Raw genomic sequence first — 27,638 nt, forward strand, 5'->3', positions numbered from 1 at the left:
AATGGCTGCCATGGGTCCACTGAAAATGGCGTACTTCAGAGTGTACGGAACTGAAGTTTGGCAGGTCTGTGTTGCTTTTTCATTAGACGTTTGCTGAACGCTGATCACAAGGATGAAGGGTTTATTTGCCGATGATCACCATCGAGCTTGAGTTTGTTATGGATAATGGGGTTAACGTTGAGATTTCTTCTGCAAAAGTAAAATAAAAAGCTTTTGGTTTTGTCATCGATGATATTGTTGTACTTTAGCTGGTCACGGGCTTTCGTCTTGTCATCATCTTTAAGCCTAGGTTTAAAATACAACACCTATATATATATATATATATATATATATATATATATATATTTTTTTTTTTTCACTTTTACGAGGGAGACAAAAAGTTTCCCATTAATTTGATTTTTTTTTTTTTTAAAAAAAAAAAAAAAAAAACCCAAAATGTTGCAGGAACCCACATTGGACTGCACCGGAAGTTACTGGAATCCGTCATGATGTTCACCAGAAGTCACTAGGAGTTTTTTGTACGAGTCAGACGTCAAAAAATATTTTTTAAAGAAATCATACTTAAAAATGATTTTGTTAAAAATATTTTTCGACGAAAAACTTTTTACATCGAAATAAATGGAGTATTAGTTTATTAATGGAAATGGGTAGAACACTAGAAGACTCGCGAACTAGACACAAATTCAACACAAAATTAGTGGGTTATGATTGAGAGATTAGACCCATTTAATTAAATTGTTCGAGTTAGAGTTGACCTTATAATCTTATATCTATGACTCAACATAACTTGAACTTAACACGAGATATAAGAACTGACAATTTTTGACACAACTTGCGAACCCAACACAAAATAATTAGCGGGTTAGGGTTGCATGAAAGGTTTGACCTTTTTAATTTAATGAATCAGAATAGGGTGGACTTATATATAGTCTTATATCAATCTTTCATCGTACATGACCTAAACTCAACATGCAAACACGAGTTGCTACCCCCTATTTAAAATACATAGGAATTTTTATATATATTTTTTATTCTCGCATGTATTTTTAATAGAACATATGATTCTCAAGTACATTTAAAAAAACACATATGAGAATTATATGCATTTCAAACGTATATGAGTTTAATAAACTGAATGGAATAAATTAAATTTCTTCAACCCCAATTTGGAAGAAAAAAAGAAAAAAACTTTATATCTACCGATCGGTTTGCTATTGTAGGCTATTTTCGTCTTTTTTTCATTGTAACAAATGTGAAACTCAAGACCCTTGTCATATTTGTGGTATATAATCACTAGTAGTGATTGATATGTATATACATTTGAAATGAGGGGTGCAAGTCAATATCTCAACCTCAAAAGGTCATTTCTAGATGAAAGAAAGAAAGAAAAAAATTGATGAGGGACCTCTCTAAATGTGTCATTGTTTGATTGTTACATATAATATTTGTCCACCACACGTTGAAATAGGCTTTCATGGCAAGAAAAGTATGTCATTACCATTTGGTTTTGGTGTGAAATAAAGATTAAGGGCTGGCTAAGGAAGACCTAGAGCATCACCATTCTCCTATATTTAATTGACTAAAAGCTATTATTGTTTTGGCCTTAATGCCATGCCATCCTATCTATCATTGGTGTAACAAAATTTTCCCTCTTGTCCCTATCTTTTCCATGTTATATTCCTTCAAAACAATGGCGGCTGCATGAAATTAATACCAAGCAATTCCCTCTTCATCAGCTGCTAGCTACCCTTACAAAAGCAATGACAATGGCACAAATTATGGAAAATAATAATTAAGATGTTATTGTCGCTATTAGCCCTATTCAGAAGTATATTATATTTTACTAAATCAGTTGTACTCTTTTTGCCCCTTTTTCTGGTCTATATATGTCGTCAACTTCTGAGGTGAAGTATATTACTTCCAATTTCATGCTTTCACCACTAACCTAATCTCGGTCTTTTTCCTTTTATCCTCCTCTTTGTGTAAAGTTGGCTATATCAAATAAACAAAGCATTCTTTAGAGACTAACCATAATCTTCGCACTCATTTTACATTAATTAATGTGACTTATTTTAAGTATGATTGTCAATTTAGGTTGGCGGGTCGGATTTGAGTCGACCCACTTGACCTGCCAACATGTTAAGTGTCAATCCGAACATAGCTCGTAAGTGATAACCCGACATGACCGACCAATTTAATAAACGAGTTGACCCATTTGACATGATTAGACCAAAAAACGACCTATTTAACCCGTTTATTTGTTTCGACCCAAACACGACCTGTTTCAACATGTATTTAATATATAAAAAATATATATAATTTCATAAACAGGTCAAATGGGTTAACCCGTCTAACCCACATGTTGACTCGTTTATTAAACCCTAACCCTCTAATGTAGTGTCGGATTCGCATGTCGTGTATAAAATTATCAAGCATAATTTTAAGTGACTTTATTTTTTATATTTAAGCGGTTGACATAAAAGTTCATTAAAATATGTCACGTCAACTAATATAAAATTTGTGTGATAAATAAGTGCGAAAAATAGAAGAGCCTAAGCCTAAGGCAGTTTTGTTCGGACAGGCCATGCACCATGATATGAATCAAAAATGGCCCTTTTTGTCTCCATAGCCGTTAAAATTAGGTCTCTTTTAGCAACATCAAAATCATCACCCATTTTTGTTCTTGAATCGACTGTCATGATCATCTGATTGATGCTTTCTTGATAATCAAGTATCCAATCCAGAAGTCATCCATCAAACCAACGGGCTTGATCAAATAGTTTAAGCAATCAAGTCTACAAATCTTGAGGGCAGTTAAGGGACAAAAGGAGAGGCTAAGTCCTTCTTTAAAAATGTAGCTGAAAGTGAAAGAATAGATTTTATATTGTTTTCTGGTATGCATCTTTTAGAACTAGCTAATTCCATCTAAAGGGATTTTATCTAAAAATATTGAAAGAATAGAGGACCAAAAACAGTAAGGTATAATATTTATTTATTTATTTTTCAAATTAAAAAGGGTCTCGGTCCAAGCTTTGAGAAATTTGAAAATGTTAGGTGTGACAATGACACCCGTGGATGCCTTATATATATATATATACACACACCAAGGTTTTGAGTTCTTACTGAATTAACACACATTTTTGGAGAGATTATATAATAACTCTAGAGTTTATATTAAATCCTAAGTTTTCAATTGCAACATTATAGGTCTTTTATGCTCTGTTTGTTTCGACGTAAAATGTATGTTTTATGTCGTAAAACATTTTTAACGAAATCATTTAAAAAAAAAAAAATTCATGAAAATATTTTTCAATGTTTGGCTCGTACGAAAAAATTACTAATGGCGAAAAACTACCATTGATTAAATTCCAACAATTGTGGCCAGAATCCAGCAGCATTGGCCAGATTCCGTCTTTGACAGGCAAAATTCTTACCAGTTTCGCCAGATTCTGGTGAAATTGGCCGGAATCCTACTGTACTGGCTAGATTCGCTAGAATTCAGCTACTATTGCCAAATTCCGGTGATTGAGCCGAAATCCGATGCAAATGGCCAAATTTTGGCAAGAATCCGGCTTCTATTATCAAATTTCGGCTACGATGGCTGAAATCTAGCGCAAATGGTTAGATTTCGGCACCGGCTGACCAAATTCCAACAACAATGATAGGAGTTTGGTAAAAATTGTCGGGTTCCGGCCATAGTGGCTGGAATCCGGCAACTAGTGTCGCCGAATTCCGATGCCCAGATCCAAAATCTAAAAACCTTCGGCACAAATTCAAGCCGCCAACAACCTCAAATATCCAGCTGTGGTGAATTCCCACGAACGTGCGTGCAAGAATGAAGTATTTAAATTCAGAAAACGATTTACTGTTTTTAAAACTGTAAATCGTTTTCCAAAAATTATAAAGGCTTTCTCAGTCAAACTGAAAATGATTTCTATTGACCATCATTTTCGGTTGCACCAAACACTAAAAAATACTGAAAATAAAAAATATTTTATGTCCAAACAAAATGAGCAATAGTTTCAGAATGATCACAATTTCAACCTATTAGATGGAGGGGTGTCTACAGTGGGCGCACCCCTCCATGTTTTGAGAAAGTTAGGCATTAGGTCTTAGGTTATTAATAAATAAGGTATCCACAAACGCTCTTGCTCTTTCGTCTCTAAGATATCCTATCATTAGTTGGGTTTTCTAGGACGTAACCTTAATCTAGCATTTAAACTACAGTTTTTCTGCATTCTAATTGATACCAGTAGAACCTACCTATGTACCATTCAAATGGTAGGCACCGTTATGATCATGATATGTACCTGAACAGTGTTCAATCGATCAACATCGATAGAATGGTATTTGACGATCAACCGAACGGTACAACGTTCTAACAACTCGAACACTGTTAGAACCATACGCTATTCATCGTCTCATACCTTTGAAAAATTTCACTTTTACTACCTATGCAGAATCCAGAGACTCCAAAACTCGAAAAACCAGCCTCATCATTTTTACTTCCTATAAATATTAGTATTTATAGGCATTTTTATTTTTATTTTTATTTTTTGTCAGAGGAGGAATAGCTCTACTCATGTCCCAAATTGTGAAGCAGTGGGTAAATTAGAACCTAAAGACTTTGAAATTTTGCCAACCAAAAAAAGCCAAAAAGGCAGGTTGAATTGGATAAAACTTAGTTCTATATATAAGAGGGATTAAAAATGGCACTTCCAATATTTAACATTCCCATATGATGCCTTTCAACTCTGGTAATATCACCTTCTTCTCTTTTTTTTTTTTCTTTTTTCTAATTGAATAATAGTAATATCACTTATTAGTATTCAAAATGCACTTAATTACTATATATCACCACAAATGTTACACGTTGACAGCAATGATGTGATACATTGGCATTATAATCATATTAAGAAATTTGGAATGTCAATAGACTAATAGATATGGTCATATAATCATGACTGTCCAATATGTTGGCTTCTTGGATGCTTTCCTTAAGCAAAATCAATCAATCAATTGATCAAAGAATGTGGATTATGCAAAAAGTTTGTAGAGGATTTATGATGAAGAATCATGGAGATCGAGCATTGTCCAAAATATTTTAAATGAGTAGTTCACTTTGTATTATTATACAACAACATGTAGGGAAAACGGCATCACATTACTATCTTTCACACAGACAGCTCTATTTCCTTGCAAGTTATCGATTTAGATTTTTAAAATTTTGTTCTTTTATGTTTTGTTTTATGTTTTCAAAACAAAAATATTATTAAATAATTCAAAATATAGAATACTCAAAATTGTTTTCATCTGAAACATCTCCTAAAACACATTAACAAACATTTATCGCCGTGACTCTGCGCTGGCCGGGATAATATTTGTAGCATTATTCAATTGCATACATGCCAACAAAGTTATATGATCCTATATATAATTGGGGGGCATGCATGCTCACCTACCCTAGGCTCCCACACAACTTTCTCTTTCAATTCTTTTATTTTTATTTTTTTAATATTGATCTATCCATGTTTCTAAGGACCATAACATTCTCAAGAGTCTATATATCTAAAGGTATAATCAATCACCACTTTGTGACTTTGTGGCCGGGCCAAATGCGCTCAATATTGTGCTAGAAACTCGATTTGGATATAGTTAATTAACTAGATTTCAAACATTTGTTTCATTATGCTCTCTCTCAATCTCTGAGTCTTTATCTAGCTATCTACAAGCAGCAATCATATATAACATGCATGTGAATTAGTATATGGAAAATAATGTATGGCCTTATGCAACTTTTGCTACAATTACCTCCTTACAAATTGAGATGACAATTCATAATTAGTTATACAAGTAAAGATTCGTTTTGGTTTGCGATTATAAAATAACGATTTTAAAATGTGCGATTTTAAAATGTATGTGATTTTAAAAAATTCAGTTAAACATTTGGTAAAATCGCAGTTTGGCCTTAAAATCGCATACTAACCTTTAAAATTTTACGTTTTCAAAAAAGTATCTCTTTGCCTGCAATTTGAAAAGGCAAATTTTATGCATTTTCAAATTTTTGTAATTTTTAAAAATATAATATTTTCCAAATGATTTATTTTCTGCGATTTGGTTTAAAACTGCACTTTTTATCTACAAAATCGCAATCCAAATACATCCTAAAAGTGTGTAGTTGACAAGTGAGTCACAAACTACTTAAATCGACAAGTCAAATTCTTTGCTAAATTATTTTACTAATTATAAATTGACATGTGAGTTTGTAAGAAAATTTGTAGCACCATGCACATAGTCAGATTATATATATATATATATATATATATATATATATATATATATATATATATATATATATATATATATTATTTTATTTTATTTTATTTTATTTTATTTTTTTTTGGAAATATATTTTATTTTATTATTATTTTTTTTTTTCCAACGATTAGCTTTTTTATAACATGCGCACTAGCAATTAGCAATGGAAGCCATTAATGGAGAAAAGTCCTCCAAGCTTCCACTGAGGGGCTTCCAGGAGTCATCCAGACAAGATGAGCAATTGGGTGGTCCTGATCAAATGAATTTTTATAGTCTTCTAAGGGTCTTGACCCACTAATAATTAATTCCTCATAATTAAAATCTAATCCTTCAGCAACAAACCCCCCTAAATTCCCTCGTCATCAAGATATATAATAGGATAAAGTTTTTCTCAAAATAATTTTTTTTTTTATTACGACTTATTAACTGCCATCCATGTGTCCAGAATATATGTAAGAATTAAAAACAGTTTAATAGACTAAATTAGAAAAAAAGTCCTAACAAATGGGTTAAAAACCCCGCTCAAGACGTGAGTTCAAGAATGAGGCCTATAAATCAAGTTGTTATCAATCATTACTTATCTCAAAAGTTTAAGTTGATAGAAAAATGCGAATTTAATTATTTAATCAATACTTTAACACTCCCCCTCAAGTGTAGGCTTAAACTCTCTCTTTTAATAAGTAAGACTTAATACGTTGAATATTTAATTGAAATGGGAGGTGAATGACTTAGACAAAGTTCGAACTTATGAATTTTGACTCTGATACCAGATTAAATCACCACTTTCCCAAAAGTTTAAGTTGAAAGAAAGATGTGAATTTAATCATTTAATCAATACTTTCTCACAAGTAACATTTTATCACTTAATTGCTACAATGCAAAGTTTCTATAATTCTATGAATTAAGTGCTCAAAATTTGAAGTAAACCTCTTAAATGAACGGGTGGTATAAGGGATTGATACTACAATTTTTACCATAAATTATATACAAACTAACGTACATTATCACGTGACACGTCAATTTGTAATTTCACGTGACTCATAAATTTAATTATGGTTCACATGAAAAATATTACATGAATTGTCGTGTTAGTGTCGCACGCTACTTATCTCATGCGGTGGTCGCACTCTTTGAAAAAATTAATAATAAAAAAAAAAAATCTAATTTTTTTTATTATTTTCTGACTAGTTAGTTGGTACGTAGTGTACTTTGAGGGGTGCCTGAGACCAGCAAATTGACAAGAGCATGAGCTAATGGACCCTTTTGATGTAAAAAGTCAGTAAGGAACCTCATTGCTATGACAGAGAAGTCACCCAAGCAAAATGTATGGCTCATGGCTGGACTTTGAACACAAAAGGTTAAAATATGCCCAACAAATTGCAGTTTCTATTTCGTCCTTTCTCTTTCGTGTGTTTGTGTGTTTACTTTGGAGTGTGAGCAGTGCCTTTTACAAGTCTTTTGGGTCATTTCTGTCGGTTCACGCGTTGTTGATACAGTTAACCGCATTCGGTCGGTCAAGAACACCAATCTAGAAAGATAAGCAATAACAAACACGGGAGACTCGCTAAGAATACTGATAGCAGACACTCCGATTCTTAAGTCAACAAGGTAATCTCCGAAAAAGTAGGAAGCTATAAGAGAAAAGACTAGGGTTTATAACCCTCTTCATAGGATTTCCATAGGTCAGGCAAAGTAGGACTGATATTGTAAGCACCAAAGGTATATATGGGACTCATCACTCATTCATGGAAGGCTGCAGATTCCCATGAATATCCTCGGGCCTTATTGGGTCCCTGATGGGCCTGCGGTATTTCCATATTATATATATATATATATATATAAAAGTAGAGTTTTATATGTGTTTGAGTTTCTCAAAATAAATAGGTGTATATTAAAAGAAACATTTTCTCAAATAGGAATTATTAGAAAAAAAAAAACACTTCAAAATTAAGCCAATTTTTATTCTCATGTCATGTGAAAACACTTTTTCAAAAGAAAAAAAAAAAAATACAAAATACTCTCTAAATCTCATTAACAAACATTCTCGGCATGCACAATTGTAGGTGAAGTACTTTTCCAAAGTCTCATAGCCCATAAAATCAAACTTATAAATAGAAGAACAAATCACCAAATGGCAAATTTTCCAAGCAGAGGGACCACGTTAAAGTCAAGCGAATATTTGCAATAACTCAGGAAAAATCGTTCAGCAATGACCAAAATCAGTGACTTTTCTTTTTCTTTTTTTTGGCTTAAAAAGAAAAATGTGGCCAGTCTAATTCTTATTAATGCAGATATGTGAGAAGTTTCCACTGTTCTTTTGATTTTTCAGTTGGCTGTGGAAATTTATTTTTTGAGGGGAATGTTATACTTGTTATTCTTGGAGAAGCGGCTGTTCTTTCAACTTTTTAGTTGACTGCATCTTTTGGTTGTGGAAATTTATTTTTGGAGGGCTGCTCTACTTGTTAGTTTTATTTTAAAAGACTTTGAAAGTGTCTCGTAATGCTAACTTTTGTGCACATTGTTTAGTTAAGTGGGCCGTTTCTAATCACGTTTTTAGAAGCATTTTCATAGGATCTCTTATCTTCTCTCCCATTAAGAAAAGAAGCGGGAAAGATTCACCATTGTAACCCTCCTCCCATAATTAATTAGGAAGGACAAAAAATTCCTAATGCAGTTCCAAATACAGTGTTTTGATTGGCAAAATTTTTGCTTGAGGAGCATTTGGTTTTGTATGGAAATTAATCGAATTGCTCTAATCCATTATGATTTTAGAACTAGGACCAAACTCAGCAACAAAAAATTAATGTCATGACCATAATCATTAGGATAGGCAATTTTTTACACGTCCCGCAACCTCGACATGAACATATCACAAAATTAGTGAATGAGGGTTAAGACTTAGGAGATCTGGCACATTTAATTGAATAAGTCGGATTATGGTTAATTTATATAATCTAATACCCATGTTTTGACACGATCCGAATCTGACATGCAATATAAGGGCTGTCAATTTTTGACCCAGCCCGCGAACCCGACATAAAATTAGCAGGTTAGGGTTGAGCGGCCTGACTCGTTTAATCAAATTGGTGGGGTTATGACTATGATGAAAAATCAAAACACTACAATTAAAATGAAGTTAATTCTACATCCTTAGTTGTTTTAGGACAGAATTTTCTTTTAAATTGAGTTAAAAAAAAATTCATTCAACTCAGCTTATTGATTTATATTTGTTAAATTACCACTGTGTTCCAAAAGCTTAAGCTGATAAGAAAAGGAAGAGATAAAATTTAATCATTTAATCAGAACAATGTGCACGTGTGGGTTCAAACTTCATTTTAATAGGCGAAGCCCAATACGTGAAATATTTAATTAAAATGAGAAGTAAATGAAGTAGACATTGTTTGAATTTAGAACCTTTGCTTTAGTACCATATTAAATCACAACTTGTTCCAAAAGCTTAACCTCGTTAGAATATATGGAGAATATATTATATTTTCCGTATATTCCATATTTGGTTAACATTGAAATATTCTCTATTTACAGATTAATTGTATCAAATATTGGGATTGTAATCAAATCATGAGGATTTGATTACCATACTTGTATTTAGTCTTTACCCTATATATAAATATAGACCTTTATATTGTAGACACAAAACGTTAATGAGAGCACAATGTAGTTCTAGAGGCTATTCAGAGTGGTGGACGTAAGTGTCTAACACCGAACCATCCGTAATTTTTTGTCTCTCTTTTCTCACTCTTTGTTATGCTATTATTCTCATTTTTTATATTTCTACACAAATCTTAACAATATTGTTTTTAAAACATATACTTCTCAATAGAATTAACAAAAACATGTGTCCTTCGAGAAAACTTTGTGTGTGTGTGTGTGTGCTTTTTTTTTTTTTGAAAGTACAATAAAAAAAAAAAGAAAAAAAAAAGAACAAGCTAAGGAACATAGAAGGATGAACGGAAATCTTTTCTAATACAGGAAGAAAAAGAACTAGATAAAGGAAAAATTATGGGAATGCAGCTGGAATAAATTCTAGTTGCGGTCTAATTTGCTTCATGATAGGTATAAAAGTTTGCACTTTGGTCAACTTTACTAGCTGTCAAACTAGTAGTTGATGGAAGTATGGAATGGATGACTAAAATAGTGGAAATAATTCTCCAGTCTTAAACTCTTATGTAATGGTGGACAGTTGAAATAACAAAGTAACTATAAGCAAGTCACCTTCTAAAATAGAATTAGCTAAGGAACATAGAAGGATGACGGGAAATCTTTTCCAATACAGGGAGAAAAAGAACTAGATAAAAGAAAAATGATGAGAATGCAGCTGGAATAAATTTTGATTGCGGCCCAATTTGTCATATGATGGGTATAGAAGCTTACACTTCAGTTAACTTTACTAGCTATCCAACTAGTAGTTGATTGAAGTATGGAATGGATGACTAAAATAATAAAAACAATTCGCCAGTCTTAAACTCTTATGTAATGGTGGAAAGTTGAAATAAAATAAATTTTTTTTTTTTTTTTTTTTTTTTTTGGTAAATACCAATTTCATTCATCAAGAGCAAGTTACAAGCACTGAAAACAGAGGGGTGAGATACCCCAACAAAAACCCAAATCTGATACAGTTGTGCGTATCACATGAAAGAGGAAACGGGGTGTTTTTTCAATTCTAGACTACTCTTTGACAGCTTCATTGGCGGCAGGAATTGATACTTTAAAATGTGATATAAATATAGTGATTAATTAAATTAATTAGACATCCCCAAGGGCATTAATCAATCAAACAATCCAAATGGGTAGAATTTTTTTTAAAGTAATACTTCCAAAACTACACTCTTCCCCACTATTAAATTCCCTTTCTCCTTAGCTTGCACGAAAGATGAGTCACCGACAAGACTAAAGTCAATGTAAATGACAATAACTAAAAGAAATAGAACCCTAGGCCTTTGTCTTATATGGGGCATGTCTCTTCAACAATTAATTAAATATTTATTTTTCTTGTTTCTTTACCACCACATTGCTTACAAGTTTAGCTGAATTAAAATACAGTAAAGTTTTCGTCCTATTTAATCTTTAAAACCCGACATGTGATCAAAATACACGTAAAAATTATATATTCTATTAAAAATATACGTAATAATAAAAAATGCATGTATTTTGAACGTATGTTATGCTCTTTTCATTTGGGCGTAAAATATTTTTTTTATTTTTGGTATTTGATCCAACCGAAAATAATGATTAACGAAAATCAGTTTTATCGTAAAAGTCTCTTTAATTTTTAGAAAACAATTTACGATTTTAAAGCCTATTTAATTTTTGAAAAACGAGCTAAATGTCGAAAAATATTTTTAAATAAATCAATTTTTTTGAAAAAATAATTTCGTTGAAAATATTTTACAACGAAATACATTTTATGTCGAAACAAACGAAACATTAGTTTAATAGGCTGAACCAATTTGATGGAAAACTTAATCAATTTGAGGTTAATTAATCTTGCATGTATGCTGGATTGAATAATCTTTTGTGTTGGCAATTACAAGAAGTTTCTTAGCGAACCTGGCAGCATTTTCTTTGGGATGATTAAGAAAACCCATTTCTATAAGATACAAATATATATATATATATATATATATATATATATATATATATATATATATACACAATTGAAGTTATCAAAAATAAATAAATAATAACCATTTAAAAAAAAAAAAAAAAAAAAAAGGACTTAAAAGGGCTACCCCTTTTTGGTATTTTCAGTTATTCCTTTCTTCTTCTTTTTATTTTTTTATTTTTTTTATCATTTTAATTTTTTCCAAATGATAATTTTTAATAACTTTAAGAGTATTTTGGAATAAAAATGAAAATGTGTTGAATTTGACATACGATAGTAGTTCTGGAGGCCCTAATGTCAATTTTTAAAGTTTGGAGGCGTAAATAAAAATATAATAATAATTGAGAGGGCTAAATAAAATATATTTTCGCCAAAAAAAAAAGCTAAAAAAGAAAATGAAAATGAAAAAAAGTTAATAAGTCTCGGTTTGTTTTGGTGTAAAACATATTCAATTGAAATTATTTTTCCAAAAAATTACTGATTTTTTGATGTTTGACTATTACACAGAAAATGTTTTCTTGAACACACTATTTTATGTTTCGTTGGTATTAAAAATGTGAAATTATTAATATCCAAATTTTCAAACAAATATTGTTTAAACAATCTCTAAGCTCTCTTATCCTAAATCAACGGAATCACATTTTCTCAAGCATTTCATCAAACATTTCTCCAACATATCTGATTTCCCTAGTTTTTGCAAACATGTAAACTACAGAATTCTCATATGAGATGCATTCAAAGTAATAATTAATATTGATTATCGTAGTTTATATGAAAAATTTCATCTAATTTCTCTAAATTTTCATCGTTTTTGTAATTACTTTCATAAAGTTTTAAAAAATTCAATTTAGTGTATTCAACTTTCAATTTTTTGGAATGTCACCATTTCCGTTAGGATTTGGGGTTAAATCAGATGGTCAAATGGGTGAAATGACCCTTATACCTTTTTAAACTTGATAAAATTACAAAAATTACCCTTCAATTACAAGTAATTTTTTTTTTTTTAAGAAAACTTCACTTAACCCCCTCGAACTTTTATTGCTTTTGCAATCAACCCCCTCTCCAAAGTTCAAAAAAATTCAATTAATTTAGTGTATCTAACTTTAAAAAAATTTGCAATATCATCCCTCCCATTAAGGTGGGATTAAATCAAATGGTAAATGGATAAAATTACCTTTATACTTATGTAAAATTTATAAAATTACAAAATTACCTTAATTAAATAATTAAAAAAAAAAAAGCTCGTACTATGGGTCTGGTGACCCACAGCGGGGTCTGGTTGTGACCCACATTGGGACCCAACGTGGTAATTTTATTTATTTTATTTTTTAAAAAAAGAAGACGGGTATTTTGGAACAGAAAATCCTACTGGAGGTGTGACATTTCACATATTTTTAAGTTTGATATACTAAATTGAGAATTTTTGAAATTCAGGGGTGATTACAAAAGCAATAGAAGAAAAATTTTAGATTTGTAATTTACTAATGCGTGATAGTCTACATGACACTTATTATGTTTATAAACTGACATAACAGTCTATGTGATGCTTACCATGTCAGCTACTAAAATGAGGACAACTACGTGATTGTCCACATAATACTTATTTATTTATGTAGTATCTCAAGCATTTTTCAAGATATATGCAGATAACATAATTTCTTTTCTTTTTTTTTCTTTTTTTTCTTTCTTTTTTGTAAGTGCAGATAGCATTATTAGTTTCTTATTTTTGATGAAATGCTAATGACATATTGATTTATGACACAATATATATAGGTAGGACTAGGAGGAATAAAAACACATAAGAGTTTTTGTGTTTCATCAGACTGACTAGCATGGGCCTTATCAAAAATCTTGCAAGTCTCAGCCCTAAGCCTCATCTTGGCAACTGGATTCACAAACTATGGCCTGTCTTCCAACTAACCTCTGGACTTGGACTGCAACAAAAAGGTTAATCAGGCAAACCCTAACCAAATTGGATCAATTGCACAATTAACTTATTGATCCAATTTGTAAGACAATGAGCATAGGATTTGACTTGCCTCGATCCATGATTAAATAACTGGAGATCTCCTCTATTTCAAACAAACGGTTTATATTGCAAGATTGAGTGACAACTTGACTGACATGAGTAATGCTACATGGTACACTTTCATCCCGCTGTAGTGATAGTAGTGCTAATCAGTTATTGATTTTTATTTTATTTTTAACAATGACCGACGGGCACTGTTACATCAGGCTAGTGGGATAAGAGTGTGAGATAAGGTGTAGTACATAGCATTACTCCACCGACAATGATAAAGACTAAGATTCGTCTAACAATTCTAACCGTTTGTTTGAAGAACAAATGATCTCTGGTTATTTAATCGCTCAAAACGAGCCAAACCCGTTAACATAACACAGCCATGCATTCAAAACTTCACGGACTATGTTATATCATCAATTGCCATCATACTTGAGATTCCTCATTCTACAGGACAAATTATTTGGGACCCTGCAGAAGCATATTGGTCCCCTACTCCACCAATAAGAGTCTTAAGACCAATGACCAAAACTTTCTCACCTAACCTCAATTTGTATGATTCATATGATCAACTACTTTTGTTTCGAGTGAAGCATTCACAAATTTCACAAAGCTTAAAATGGTCCCCTTCCAATTTCCACCACACGTCCACAGCCATCAAATAAAGTTCAGCAGCAACGTGCAAGCAAAGCACGTACAAAATAGGACCGATAATTTTTACACAGCCCGCAAACTTGATACGAATTCAACTCTCATACCTATGTCCCGACATGACCCCAACTCGACAAACGATATAGGGCTGACAATATTTTACACGACCCGTGAACTCAACATGAACCCAACACGAAATTAACGGGTTAGAGTTGAGAAGTCTGACCCATTTAATTAAATGAGTCGATTTAAGGTTGACATATATAGTCTTATATTTATGTCTCGACACAAGTCGAACCTAGCATCTGAATATGAATTGCTAGCCCTAGACTACAAACTGTTTCCCATGACTTGAAGGTGTGTAGGCCACTCCTTTTGGCATGAAAAGACTTGTTTCATTGTCGTTTAACCGAAGTGAAATGAACTGAAAACTTGCCTATCAAAGACTTGATCAACCAGAGTCAAGTTTCACATACTAAGATGAGTCAACTAGACCTTTTCACTTTTGCTGCTACTTTGTTATCTTTTTGGATAGCTCTCAAGCTATGGCCACTCTTTCTCCATCTCTATCTTCAGCCTCAGTTCTCCCAATCTTGCAACCAAAACAGTTCACTTCCAATTTCATCCGATGCTGTGAGAACCCAAGGGATTATGTGAAGCTAACAAATAATGGGCTGGCTAGTTTCCCTGAAAAGAATGCTCTTAGCAGTGCAGCTGCCAAAGGCCCGCCTCCTCGGCCGCGCCGGATAATCCTGGTCAGGCATGGACAGAGTGAAGGAAATGTTGATGAGAGTGCCTACACAAGAACTGCTGATCCAAAAATTGCTCTGACAGAGAAAGGATTGGCTGAAGCTGAGGAGTGTGGGAAAGAAATTAAGGAGCTGATTGAGCAAGACAGAGCAAATGATTGGAAGGTCTACTTCTATGTGTCTCCCTATAGAAGAACCCTAGAAACATTGAAGAGCTTAGCTCGTCCTTTTGAACGCTCAAGAATTGCTGGCATGAGAGAGGAGCCTCGTCTAAGAGAACAAGATTTTGGTAGGTCATCTCATTTTAGTCCACCTTGCTAACTTAGAAAATACAGAGATTTGATAAAAACAGTAAAAAAAAAGTTCGGTATAGAGGGTCGAAGCAGATTTTTGAACGGCCGGACTGGCGATGAGTTACTCGCAAAATAGATAAAAATAGTCCCGTTAGTTTTTCCTTTGTTTTGCAGGTGACCCGTCACCCGCCCGGCTGTCCAAAAACTGTGAGGAATGTTGAAACCCAAAAATTCAATTGCAGAACACTCACCAAATTGGAAACTGTCTGTAGACAGGTTCACTTTTCCAAATCATGTCATATCTGTGTCTTAAAACCCACCAAAGTTCAGTCCAGTTTCCAAATTGTTATTATACCAATAATTACTCACCCATTTTAACTGTAAATTGTTTTGATTCCAAAAGAATTTAAAACTCTCAAATGGGTTTCATTTACAACTTTCCATAAAAGGGAATTTTCAGGACAGAGAGAAGATGCGAGTAGAGAAAGCCATGCGCATGCTTTATGGTCGTTTCTTTTACCGCTTTCCCAATGGGGAATCTGCAGCTGATGTTTACGACAGAATAACAGGTTGTTTTTTTATTTTGCAATCATTTTTTGTTAAAAATTTTAAATGTATCGTATGACATGACTTAAGTATAATCTTAATTATGTGTATATAAGTTTTTGAGAAATACTATTTAGTATGCTGATATGCGATTGTTATATAATTAGGATGATGCGGCAGTGAAAATCCACTATTGATTTTTCTTTTTACAAAGTCAGTGCTGATCCAATGACTGATTTTCATTGCCACGTCATCCCAGTTGTATGACAGTATGATAAATAGCATTATTCATAAGCTTTTAGGCATCATTTTCTTACAAGCAAATTTTTAAGGATAAGTTTTACCTAAGTTTTGTATCATTTGGTCTCAGAGTTAAGCATCACGTTACGAGTTCGAGTTACAGAGGGTGCGACTTATAAGATAGAGTGGGTCCCCGTAGACGTCGGATTCGGAAGCATGGTGTTATGTTAAAATTTTAAATGTATATGTATATACGCTCTTAGGCACCCTCCCCTTATAAGCCGTTTTCAAGGGTAAGTTCTACTTGAAGTTTGTATCATTTAGTATAAGAACTAAATACCATGTCACAAGTTTTAGTCACGGAGAAGCGACCTGTAAAATAGAGTGGGTCACCGTAGACATCAGATTTGAAAGCATAGTGGTATGTTACGAATTTAAATGTATCAATGCAACAGGATTCAGAGAAACGCTGAGATCAGATATTGATATTGGACGCTTTCAGCCTCCCGGCAACCGTAACCCAAACATGAACTTGGTGATAGTCTCACATGGTTTGACACTGAGAGTGTTTCTAATGAGGTGGTACAAATGGACAGTGGAGCAGTTTGAGAGGCTTAATAACTTGGGCAATGGAAAGATGGTTGTTATGGAAAAAGGTTACGGTGGAAGGTAATCCTTTTGATTCCTCTGCATGTCAACAGATTATATTGAAAACCTGATAATACATTTACATATTATAAATTTAGGGTCCATTTAGATTTGCACTTTTAAAACCTGCAATTTCAAAAGGTGCGATTTGCAAACCCAATTTCTAAAAACGCAGTTAAGCTTAAGGTAAAATCGCAACTTAACTTTTAAAATCGTGCGTTTTTAAAAACGCACCCATTTGCTTGCGATTTGAATCAAACCACGATGTTTTAAAAACGTACCCACAAATGATACACTTTTCATGATTTTGTTCAAAATCACACTTTTGGCTTGCGGAATCTTAGTATATCTTTGGTTTTTCATATATATTTGGATAAACTTTTTATCAATCATATGCATTTTTAATAAAGTATGTCACATGCATTTTTGACAAATATTAGTTTGACAAACTGTGCCGGAGAAAATGACTCTAACCCAATTTGACCAAAAATAAAAAATTAAAAAAAAATAATCCTAGGATATCTATTATTATCTACAGGTACAGCTTATTAGTGCATCACACTGAAGAAGAGCTAAGAGAGTTTGGATTGACAGAAGAAATGCTGATGGACCAGGAATGGTAAAAATTAGTTTTTTACTTTTTACATTACCAAATTCCTGAGTGGTGGTAAATTTCAAGTTTTCAATATCTGTTGAGGCTTACTAACCTTGGTGTTTGTTGGCTTTTGTTTTGATAAGGCAAAAATTTGCAAGGCCAGGTGAACTGAACTACGATTGCCCAACCATGAATTCCTTCTTCACCCACTTCGATGAAGATGGCAGCAAAAAGACTGGTGAAGATGGCAGCAAGACTGAGTTAAAAGATTGTATCATATGATTATCAACAAATTGCACCACAAAAGTACCAACAGGCCAAGAGCCTAATGATATACTACACAAACTAGATCAGCAATTCAGCATGCCCTAGATGGTGTTCAGTTGAATCTCCAATATGGTTGTGGAAACCAGAAAACTAGCTTCCTTTTTCTTTTTTTATTTATATATAGCCCTTTTTTTTCCCCTTATTCAGTGTTAGCTCAATAAATTTTGAAGATTTATAGTCCTAGTTTCTTTGATTGGCATTTTGATTAGTCCTAGTTTCTTTGATTAGCATTTTGATAATCATGGCTTCTACTGCTCTGGCATTGAGAATAATAACATTAAGCAATCATCTGGGTAGGCAGAACAAAGACATTAGTTTCATTTGAAAACTAAAACATTAACTAAAAACTTCAAACACAAAATACTCAAATTTACTTTCACTTTTATACCACATCAGAACACTTTCTCAACCAAAAAGCAAAAACCACCCTCTAAAAAGCTTTTATCAAACACACTCATGACTCTCAATTGTAACCTCAGGAATGATTCCCGTGCGATTCAACTGTGTTTCTTTTAATCTTGTGTCTTTTATTCTGTTCTTAAAACAAAAACATTAGTAAACAACCCAAAACACAAAAAGCAGTTTTCACTTCCATCTCACCTTAGAACACATTTTTTTCAAACCAAAAATAAAACACACACCCAAAACACATTAGCAAACAAAAAGTGATCCGGTCCACCAATCAAAAGACTAATCTACCAACCTATCCAACTATTGTAAAGAAAAAGTAAAAAGTCCACTTGATCCTTAAACAAGAGAATGACAATTACCAACATCTGCAGCTACAATTTCAACCATATGAGCCTGACCAATGGTCCAATGTTCCAATGGCAATTTACAAAGTTTTAATCCCTGTTTCCACAGAAAACAAGGCACTGGATATCATGACCAGAAACGTAGATGGACAGGCTTCAGAGCTTTGATGCCACATTGTAACAACATGGCCATGGGCACAGCCGCACAAGACTTGATGTTAATGGTAGGAAACATGATGGATTTTTCTTAAATTAACATGGAAAACTTAAAATAATTTCACTTTTGGGCAAAACTGACAAATAAATGAACTTTTTCATTGATTTGATGATATATTTCAATGGCCACCAAAGAGGCTATATCACCCAGAATTGGCCACAAAACAATATATATTTAATATGGAAAATCAAAAATGAGAGAAGCAACAACTAGACCTCACCTACAATTCATAAAGAAAAGAGAGTGAGTGCAAATCCAACAAGCACTGGCATATAAGGAGAACTGCAGGATTTGGATGCTTTCCTGCTGAAAATGAAAAAAACATCAGCAGGGTGAGTATATTTCTGTCTGCTTGCAGACGCACCCAATGTGAAGGCAAAAAGGGGCACTGGGTAAAAAGATCACGAAGGTCTTTTCCTAGGAGATGAATCCTCTTCTACTTCCCGCATTGTAGATGAATTTGATTTAACATCATATTTCCCATCTCGTTGGTATTCATATGGGCCTCCTACTCCAGATCTTCTAGGCACGTCGCCTATTCGGTTGTCGATGCCCCTGTTGTAATCCTTAGGTTCCCATCGGCCATTGAAATCAGCACCATCCTGATAACGAGAGTTCCGTGCAGCCACAAAACCGTCTTCAACATCATAACGAAAGCGCTTGATTGGTCCGTCTGTATCATTACGCGGTACAAGATTACCTGATCGGTATTTATAAACATCTTTCCTTCTATCGTCATATCTTAGGCTGCCTCTACCAACTCCATCCATCTCCGACAATCTTCCAGGATGCAACGATCTGAAGCTACGAGGGGCATCCATCAAGTCAAACCTGTCATCCCGTGGGCCAAATCTCCCAGGTAATCTCTTGTCTAGAATTGAAGTACGTTGATTGTATCCATGCTCCCTGAAACCCACTTCATCCCTCCTATCTCCAATCCATCTTGAGTCATGAGGTGGGGAATCACGAACTCTTCGCATCGGCCTAAAACCTACCATATGATCTGCCAAAAAGCCAGGCCGCTGGTGAGGTGACCGCACACTCTGCATCCCAGTCTCAGGTCTGAAATTAGGAGACTTACTTCTGTGTCTGAAACCTGAAGTACCACAAATGGGAGAACGAGTTCTAGATCTTGATGGAGATTTTGTGCAGGATTGATGTGCATGAGTATTTGCTCTTCTTTCTGTAGGAGAGAAGCTTCTCTCTCTCCTGGCCGAAGGATGCGAATGGTTAAAGGAAGATTCACGGAAATTACCACGCAGTGGTCCATGATATCTCCCCCTAGTTCCTCTCCCGTCAATTTGAGGGCCATATCTTATGGACCTGCCCCTGCCAAGAGTCAAACGCCTATAAGGGCTCATCTCTCTAGTTGGTCCAACACCCACACCCACACGCATACCAAAAACCTCATCCCTTCCTACCGGTGACCCACTTCTTCTAAAAGACCGATGTATACTGTTTTCTGACCCAATGTGACGTAGAGTCATTGGACCATGATAACCAGGAGAATGGTGACGCTTTAGGCCCCTATGGTTTTCTGAAGAATCCACCCAACGATCACCTCCCCGACCTCTGGTGTGAGAATGCCGAGAATATCTACCCCTACCAAACGATTCAAAAGATCCCGACTCCCTTTCAAATCTAGGATTTGAATCATCAGTATCACTGTATCTGAAAATTAAAAATAATTAGCAAAAAATCATCAATACCAGCTATGTATCTAATTTGAGTACCAATCTCATAGGAAAATAACAAGTCACAGATGAATACCTGCTTCCCTGCACAGATACCCTATCCCGTCCAAAAAGTATGTTCCGTGATGTTCTTCCTTCAATGCGCGACCGCAAATCCCTCTTAAACACTCCCGACTCAGCAATCCTTGCCTCAGTATCCTCCGTATCCAACTCATCTACACAATCTCCATCAGTTTTCTTCCAGCTGCTGCCGTCTCTGACTCGAGTCTCTAAATCTGAAGGATTTTTATGGCACTCCAGCGATTGATCCCATGTAGACATTTTCATATCTAAACTACCTGATTGAATTGCTTTCCTCGCAACATCTCCCCTGGCATCAATCTCATTATTTCTGGTCACCTTGCCAGTACCCACACCAGGTGTGTTGTCAACATTATCACTTGTCCCAACCACATTGCTTGCATCTTTCCCTGTTAACAGTCCTCTCAACGCACTTTCCATTCCAGATCCTGCTGCAATAACTTCTGTCAATAATGAGCCACTTGGATGAGGTTGGAAGCTAGATTCCTGGGTATTCTTTATGATTTGATCACCTTCACAGCCCAATGTGATAGTATTGTCAGATCCATAATCCACGTGTTCAGTTTCAACATCCTCACCATGATAATCTTCCCAAGCATGCAAAATGGATTCCCTGACTTCCCCATCTTCATACTGAGAATCATAATCCACCTCAAGTTCGCTCGCTTCTTCAATTCCAACTAAATGACCATCATCATGACATATATCAGAGCCATAATTGTTTCCCAAAAGTTCTTCTGGAACCACCTTATCAGAAATATTAACAAGATCATCAGAAGAACCTGGGCATGCATCATCAGAGGGAGAGTGTAACAATGCCACGCACTTTTCCAAGGGTTTGGGTTCATCGCCATTGAGCAGCATTTGAGAGCCACTTTCAGCATTATTTTGAACAGAAACTTTGTCTTGTCGCGTGTTCATACCCACAATCACTGCAGCTTGACTTCCAACCAGTACACCCGAGGTGGGTGTCTCTATACACATGTGAGAATTTTGAGGAACCGCTTCATCTGACTTACAAGTAGAGTTTCTTACAACATTATCAAGAGGCCCAAATTCTTGTGGTTGACTGGTCTCCAAGCCAACTATATTTGTAGGGGCAATCCCATTATCAAGAAAGGAACCTCCTTCAGCACCTTCAGCATCGCCATCTGCAACATCCCCATTCTCACAGGCAGCCTTAATACCAAAAGCTATGGGAGTAAGAGCAATCTCCTGCTTCTCAACCTGAGTACTAGGGGATATAACTTCACCTGTTTGAACACCAGCAGTGTAATCATCTACTCTCTTCACGCTAGCAACGCCAAAGGATGCTGCATTGCTGTTTCCTTCAGATACACATGTGCTTGTACAATGGTTTGGTCTAGGACGAGTGAACTCTGAACATATATCCGAGATGCCAACTTGATGCATGGATAAACTTTCATTGCTCCCTGTGGAGCCAGAAGTTACACACTGGGCTGAAGCATTTCTATCCACATTAGCAGAAGTTTGAGGTCCAAGTGCATTATCTGCTGGAACCAAGTTAACATATCCAGAATTAGGGCTAATACCCTCTTGACCATGAAAGGATTTTGTTCCTTGAACTGAATCCAAACTTCGAGCATAATCACTCTCAGAAGAAAGCAACCTTTTTTGCAAGCAAACAGACCTACCAGTATCAGTGCAAGCATCCAATTTATGTTCTTCCTTGTTTGATTGTTGCATTTTATGTACCATATCTCTCGAATAACTAGATAGTGTTTCCTTTTCAGCACCACCTTTAATGCTTCCAATTTTCCTGTGTAATTCATAATCTTCTGAGCTCCCCATCCCATCACTACAAGTACTGTTCCCGTATTCAGAGACACCAACCGCAACATTGGTCTGAGAATCCGAACACTGATCAAAAGGTTGCCCCCATGCATCCATTACTGTATTTAAGTCCCAGTGCAACCTATCATCGCGTGAAGAGGACTCCTGCAGTCTAACTGTTTCCTCATCCTTCTTGCTTGAAAGATCCTTTGATGTAGTCATAGAAAGATCCTGTGTGGAAGTACCCTCCGTCGTATATCTATGAGGTAGACAGTTTGAGGAATTAGCAGTTCTTGAAGAGGCAGCAACTTCTACAGGCATGATGGAAATACAAGAACCAGCTCCTTCTTTAGAAATTTCAGTAGAACTCCGGTCTTCCTTGGAAATTCCCTTCGACAAAGAACATGGTTCATTATTCATTGAACCCCCAAAAGCAACCTCATGCACAAGAGATTCTTCCATTCCCAAACCCTCCTCAGCATGACCATCATCTCCTCCAGAACAGTTACTGCAGGCGGCAGCAGCAAGTATTGAGATACCAGAGAAATCTTCAGTTTCATCAAATTTATCATTAGCCCTAACCAGGTTCTTCACATCAATAGGAAGTTTGGTATCTACTATTTGACACAAATCATTAGTAGAAGCAGGAGCTTTAATTGCAACAGGTTGAGATTTGGCCAATGATTCGCTATGAAACTCCTGACGCAAATCATTTTTATACTTCAAAAGCAATCCACTCTTCTCAGAAGACGGAGAAGGGACTGCAGGAGGCGGAGATGGTGACCTGAACAAAAATCTCCTCTTCTTGATCGGTACATGTTCTGCCTTTTCACTGAAGCGGCACCCAAGAACACTCACTCCGAGCTGCCAAATAGAACAGGATAAGATAGTGTCATGTCCTATTGCATGGGCATTTTTGCTGAAAAGAAATTGCTAAAAAAAAAAAGAGACCAAAAAAATTTAGCATGTAAGGTTCACCTTCTCAGATTCAGAAACAGGCATGTCCACAACTTTGGGATCCTTATTGACCAGTTCTGCAATATTTTTCAAGCCTTTCCTAGCCCGCCTTGACGAACTCCTATTACCTTTCGTAATCTTCGTCCAAGTCAAATCAGAGTTGATAAAACTGGTAAGTTCCAGACCTACGGCACCCGGCATGCTACTGGATGACGACCCCCTCCCATTAACCAAAGGCTTTCCGCCACAGGTCTTACAGCATGCCGTTGTGGCTTGTTTTCTGCTTATCTCAAGAGTAGAGGCCGACGCCCCAGTGCAGGAACAGAAGCAAATCTGCAAATCAAAACAAGATTCATCCATATGTACGTTGACAACATTTAAACACATCCACAATCATTGTATAGCCATATAAATTTTCTCTATTCATATCTGAACCACAATGTGTCACGATGCAATGACGAAAATAATCCTCAATGCCCACCATTATAAGGGACCTCTCATTGTTGACTAATCAGAGATGAAGTCCAGAAGCTTCTCAGACTACCAGCCTGTGAAACATCCAATGCTTAGATCAGCACCACGCGCAGCACCAAAATACGGTAGAAATTTATATTAAAAATACTTAAACAGCCCAATAAAAAGTTTCTGTAATGAGCACATAAACTGATGAGAAGGCTCCACTATATGGCTGCCTTTAACTGCTGACTTCAGGGCCACAAGACACTCAATACAAAATTTGGCTTTGGGCACAGCCAACACTTGCAATTCGGAACAAAGGGTTCAAAGAATGAACAATGAAAAGACCATACACAATTTCAGGTGACATAGATGCAAGGCAAACACCATGAATGTACGTCACCATTCACCTGCAGCAACACCTCAACAATACTACACGGCCGGAAAAAAGCCTCATAAAGTGCTGAATTTGAGAAAGAGCAGCAGACAACATAGAGGCATAGTAGGGCTTCAGATAGAACATATAATTTAGAAGAGGAGTTTCCTTCACAACCAAAAAGATGGAGACAGAGCCGAACATTGTGACGAACACAACAAGCTCTCTCTTAACATCAATTCGCAAATTTCTAGATGCATTGAAAAAGAAAAACTAAACACTACGGCTTCAAGAAGATGGCAAACCCCCATAGAATTTTGCCGACCATCCAGGGGACCAAAACAGAAACTCCCATCTTTTGATCAAGCAACCCTGGATCGCGGCCTCGATATCACAACTTGCTAACAAAGTTTACATAAATTTCATGAAAAGCAATCGTAGATAATCGGCAGAGAAAACGTGTTGAACCACAGATCTAATCAGATCAATGGGATCCAATCAGATTCCCTCAATACCTACAAAATACTCCAATCTACGAATCAGCGTCGATTCTCATCGTTCCAAACCCAAGCCCAGACAGCAAATACATCCAGCGAAGAGGAACAAACTACTCCTTGCTTGCAATCAGTCTTGAGAAAAAAAAGGCTTTCAACAAATTGCGAGAGATTAAACGGCCGCGTTGAACCGAGCGAGTCCACTCCAAAAAAAAATCCCTAAAAACAGATCTACAAGCAAACCCTAAACCCCCAATGAGAGGCTTCAAATCTTCGACCTGTTCCAACCTCGCAATCCACATCTTCCTCTAGCCCGGTAGATCCTTCGGAGGCAAAGGCGGCGCCGCCTTCCCCAAAACGCACAGCCGAGAAAATCGCTAGGGTTTTCCAGCCCATACTTTCTCGGAATCCAAACAAGAAACAACGACAAAAACACACAACACACACAAGAAATTCAAGAAGAATGATGATAGGGTTTCGGTTACCTCCACTGAAATCCACAGATCTCTCTACACGCCGATTCCGACTGTTACAATGAGAGAGGCTTCGCTCAAAAACCCCCCCTTCCTCTTTTACAGTCTCTTTCGGCGATTCTTTTCCTTTCCTTTCCTCTTTCCCCTTCGGAATCCAAAACCTTGTGCTCTTCGTCTTCGCGATCTTTCCTCTGCTCTTTCCTTCCACACAAATATATATATATATATCTATATATATCTTCCTTGTCCAATACGCCAACGCCGCGCGGAAGTTGGCTTTCCTTTCCCTCTTGCGCCTTCTTTTTGATTCCTTTCCTTTCCTTTCTTTCCCCCAATCCCTTTCTTTCTCCAATACAAAGAAGAGAGCCCCCTTCACCACGTATTTATGCTAATTTTACTCCCCAAATCACCCCCCTCTTTTTTGCCCTTTCCTCCGATTCTACCCCTACCAGAAATGGTGTTCCATTGACCATAGTCAGTAGTCACCATACCCTATCAGGATTCCCTAAAATTCAAACAAATTAATGGCTGAGATTTAACTAAATATAAATATATACGTGGCAGATTGGACGACTCTTCCTTCTTTGAGAAATGATCCCTACACTCATTTCTCACAACAGCCCCACAACAAGCTGATGTGGCTGGTAATATTTTATTATTTTTTTACAAAAAGAAAACAAAACAAAACAAAAAAATAATAAAATATTACCAGCCACGTCAGCTTGTTGTAGGGCTGTTGTGAGAAATGACTGTAGGAATCATTTCTCTCATTCTTTTCTTTTCTTTTTCTTTTTATCTTTTTCATTTTTCATTTTTCATTTTTTCTTTTTTCTTCCTTTTTTTGAAGTGACACTATTTTATTTGGCGAGTTAGACAATTACTTAAAAGTCCACGTTAAAATAAGGCCTTCAAAAAGAAATAGCATTAATAATATTATTAGAAAAAAATAGTGGCTTTCTGAAAAAATTGGTAAGGTAATTCGAAGAACCTTAAATCTCTCAAAACAACTTGAGGGTTGAAATACTGAATACTTGATAATATTAATCATCAGTCTCTTCCTTAAACGAGTGTAGAAGTAGGGTTGGCAAAACAGGTAATTGTGTCGTGTTCGTCTACGTAGAAGACATTGTTGATAAAAATAGAGTAGAGATGAATTACATTAGGTTTCTAGTGTAGATATTAGTACTACTACTACTCTCTAATGAGGAAGAGTAATGCTAAACGTAAAATCTTTGTATTCATTTTGTCTTAAAATTTATGTTACTTTTAAAATTATTATTGGATTTAAGATAAATCATTATTAGATTTTAATCTAATGATAATTTTAAAAACCTTATTAATTTGGAGGGGACAATGGTACATCTTACGTTAGCGTTACTCAATGAGGAAGAGATCGACCATCTTATTATGGAATTCTACTAAGGAACTTATCGTTGTATTCTAAGAGTCCTACAATACGACTACTCTCGGCCACTCCCCTTTGTGAGAAATGTTATAAGAAGGATTAAGTCATCTCAAAATTAATATGACTTTTAAAATTATCATTTAATCAGAATTCAATAGTAATTTATTATACATTTAATGATAATTTTAAAAATCATATCAATTTTAGGAGGACATAAATCTTCCTTTTAGCATTACTCATCCCTTGTTGGTAATTGATAAAATTCTACCTAAGATTTACAATGTCACAAGAAATATTAAGTAGATTAGCCATATTATCAATTAAAAATGAGATGTTAGAAAAAAAAAATTAAATATAAAACTTAATGAATAATTTTACATTTCAAAAGGCGAGAAGAATCATTTTTATAAAATAACTATTATTTAATTAGTGTTTTAAATAGAAAAATATATAATTTCAATTTATTGCTTTAAACCTCAAAATCTATCGAACTAACCCCTGGTACTAAAATATTTTTGTAATTCTAAAGAATGTTGATCTAATACTACATTATATTTTATGTGGTTTAGCACTACCTTAGAGTATGATAATACTTATTTTAATAGAAAAAATAGGTACTTTTAATCTATTATCACGTATGATGATGATTGTTTGCCAATGCAATGGATTTTTTTTTAAAAAAATTTTTTTGTTTCTATTCAAATGTAGAGAAGGTTACGAGGAGCATTGGATTTGTTTTGTTTAGATGGTGTTGGATGTATTTTGGTAGTGGTTTTTGGTATGGGAAATACCAATGCAATAGCATTGAGGTGGCAAATTTTGTAGATGGTAACATTTTGTTGATTTTTCTTGCTTTGAAACTATTGATCTCTTTGTGTGAAAGGTAATAAGACATAGATTGGAAAATTCCTATGCAATAATATTGA

At 35.1% G+C, this 27,638-nt stretch overlaps 2 protein-coding genes across 6 annotated transcripts; one reads left to right on the forward strand and one right to left on the reverse strand.

Moving 5' to 3' along the window:
* Positions 1 to 15,081: 15,081 nt before the first annotated feature.
* LOC133854265 (phosphoglycerate mutase-like protein AT74H) lies at positions 15,082 to 18,209 on the forward strand. 2 transcript variants are annotated; one of them, XM_062290372.1, is made up of 5 exons: positions 15,084 to 15,650; positions 16,104 to 16,223; positions 16,896 to 17,109; positions 17,627 to 17,707; positions 17,827 to 18,209. In XM_062290372.1, exons 1-5 carry the CDS (start codon positions 15,158 to 15,160, stop codon positions 17,963 to 17,965), a joined length of 1,047 nt encoding a protein of 348 aa, XP_062146356.1. In that variant the 5' UTR covers positions 15,084 to 15,157; the 3' UTR covers positions 17,966 to 18,209. The 2 variants fall into 2 exon arrangements, with proteins under 2 accessions (XP_062146357.1, XP_062146356.1); XM_062290373.1 differs by lacking the exon at positions 16,104 to 16,223 and having other exon boundaries at positions 15,082 to 15,650.
* Positions 18,210 to 19,059: 850 nt separating this feature from the next.
* On the reverse strand, positions 19,060 to 25,646 carry LOC133854266 (uncharacterized). 4 transcript variants are annotated; one of them, XM_062290376.1, is made up of 5 exons: positions 25,320 to 25,646; positions 23,990 to 24,056; positions 23,530 to 23,841; positions 20,753 to 23,415; positions 19,060 to 20,653 (listed from the first exon to the last, which is right to left on the reverse strand). In XM_062290376.1, exons 2-5 carry the CDS (start codon positions 23,990 to 23,992, stop codon positions 19,384 to 19,386), a joined length of 4,248 nt encoding a protein of 1,415 aa, XP_062146360.1. In that variant the 5' UTR covers positions 23,993 to 24,056; positions 25,320 to 25,646; the 3' UTR covers positions 19,060 to 19,383. The 4 variants fall into 4 exon arrangements, with proteins under 4 accessions (XP_062146360.1, XP_062146361.1, XP_062146359.1 ...); XM_062290377.1 differs by lacking the exon at positions 23,990 to 24,056; XM_062290375.1 differs by having other exon boundaries at positions 23,530 to 24,056.
* Between the last annotated feature and the right edge of the window lie 1,992 nt (positions 25,647 to 27,638).

The sequence above is a fragment of the Alnus glutinosa genome, chromosome 13, assembly GCF_958979055.1.
Source record: "Alnus glutinosa chromosome 13, dhAlnGlut1.1, whole genome shotgun sequence".
Lineage (NCBI taxonomy): Eukaryota > Viridiplantae > Streptophyta > Magnoliopsida > Fagales > Betulaceae > Alnus > Alnus glutinosa.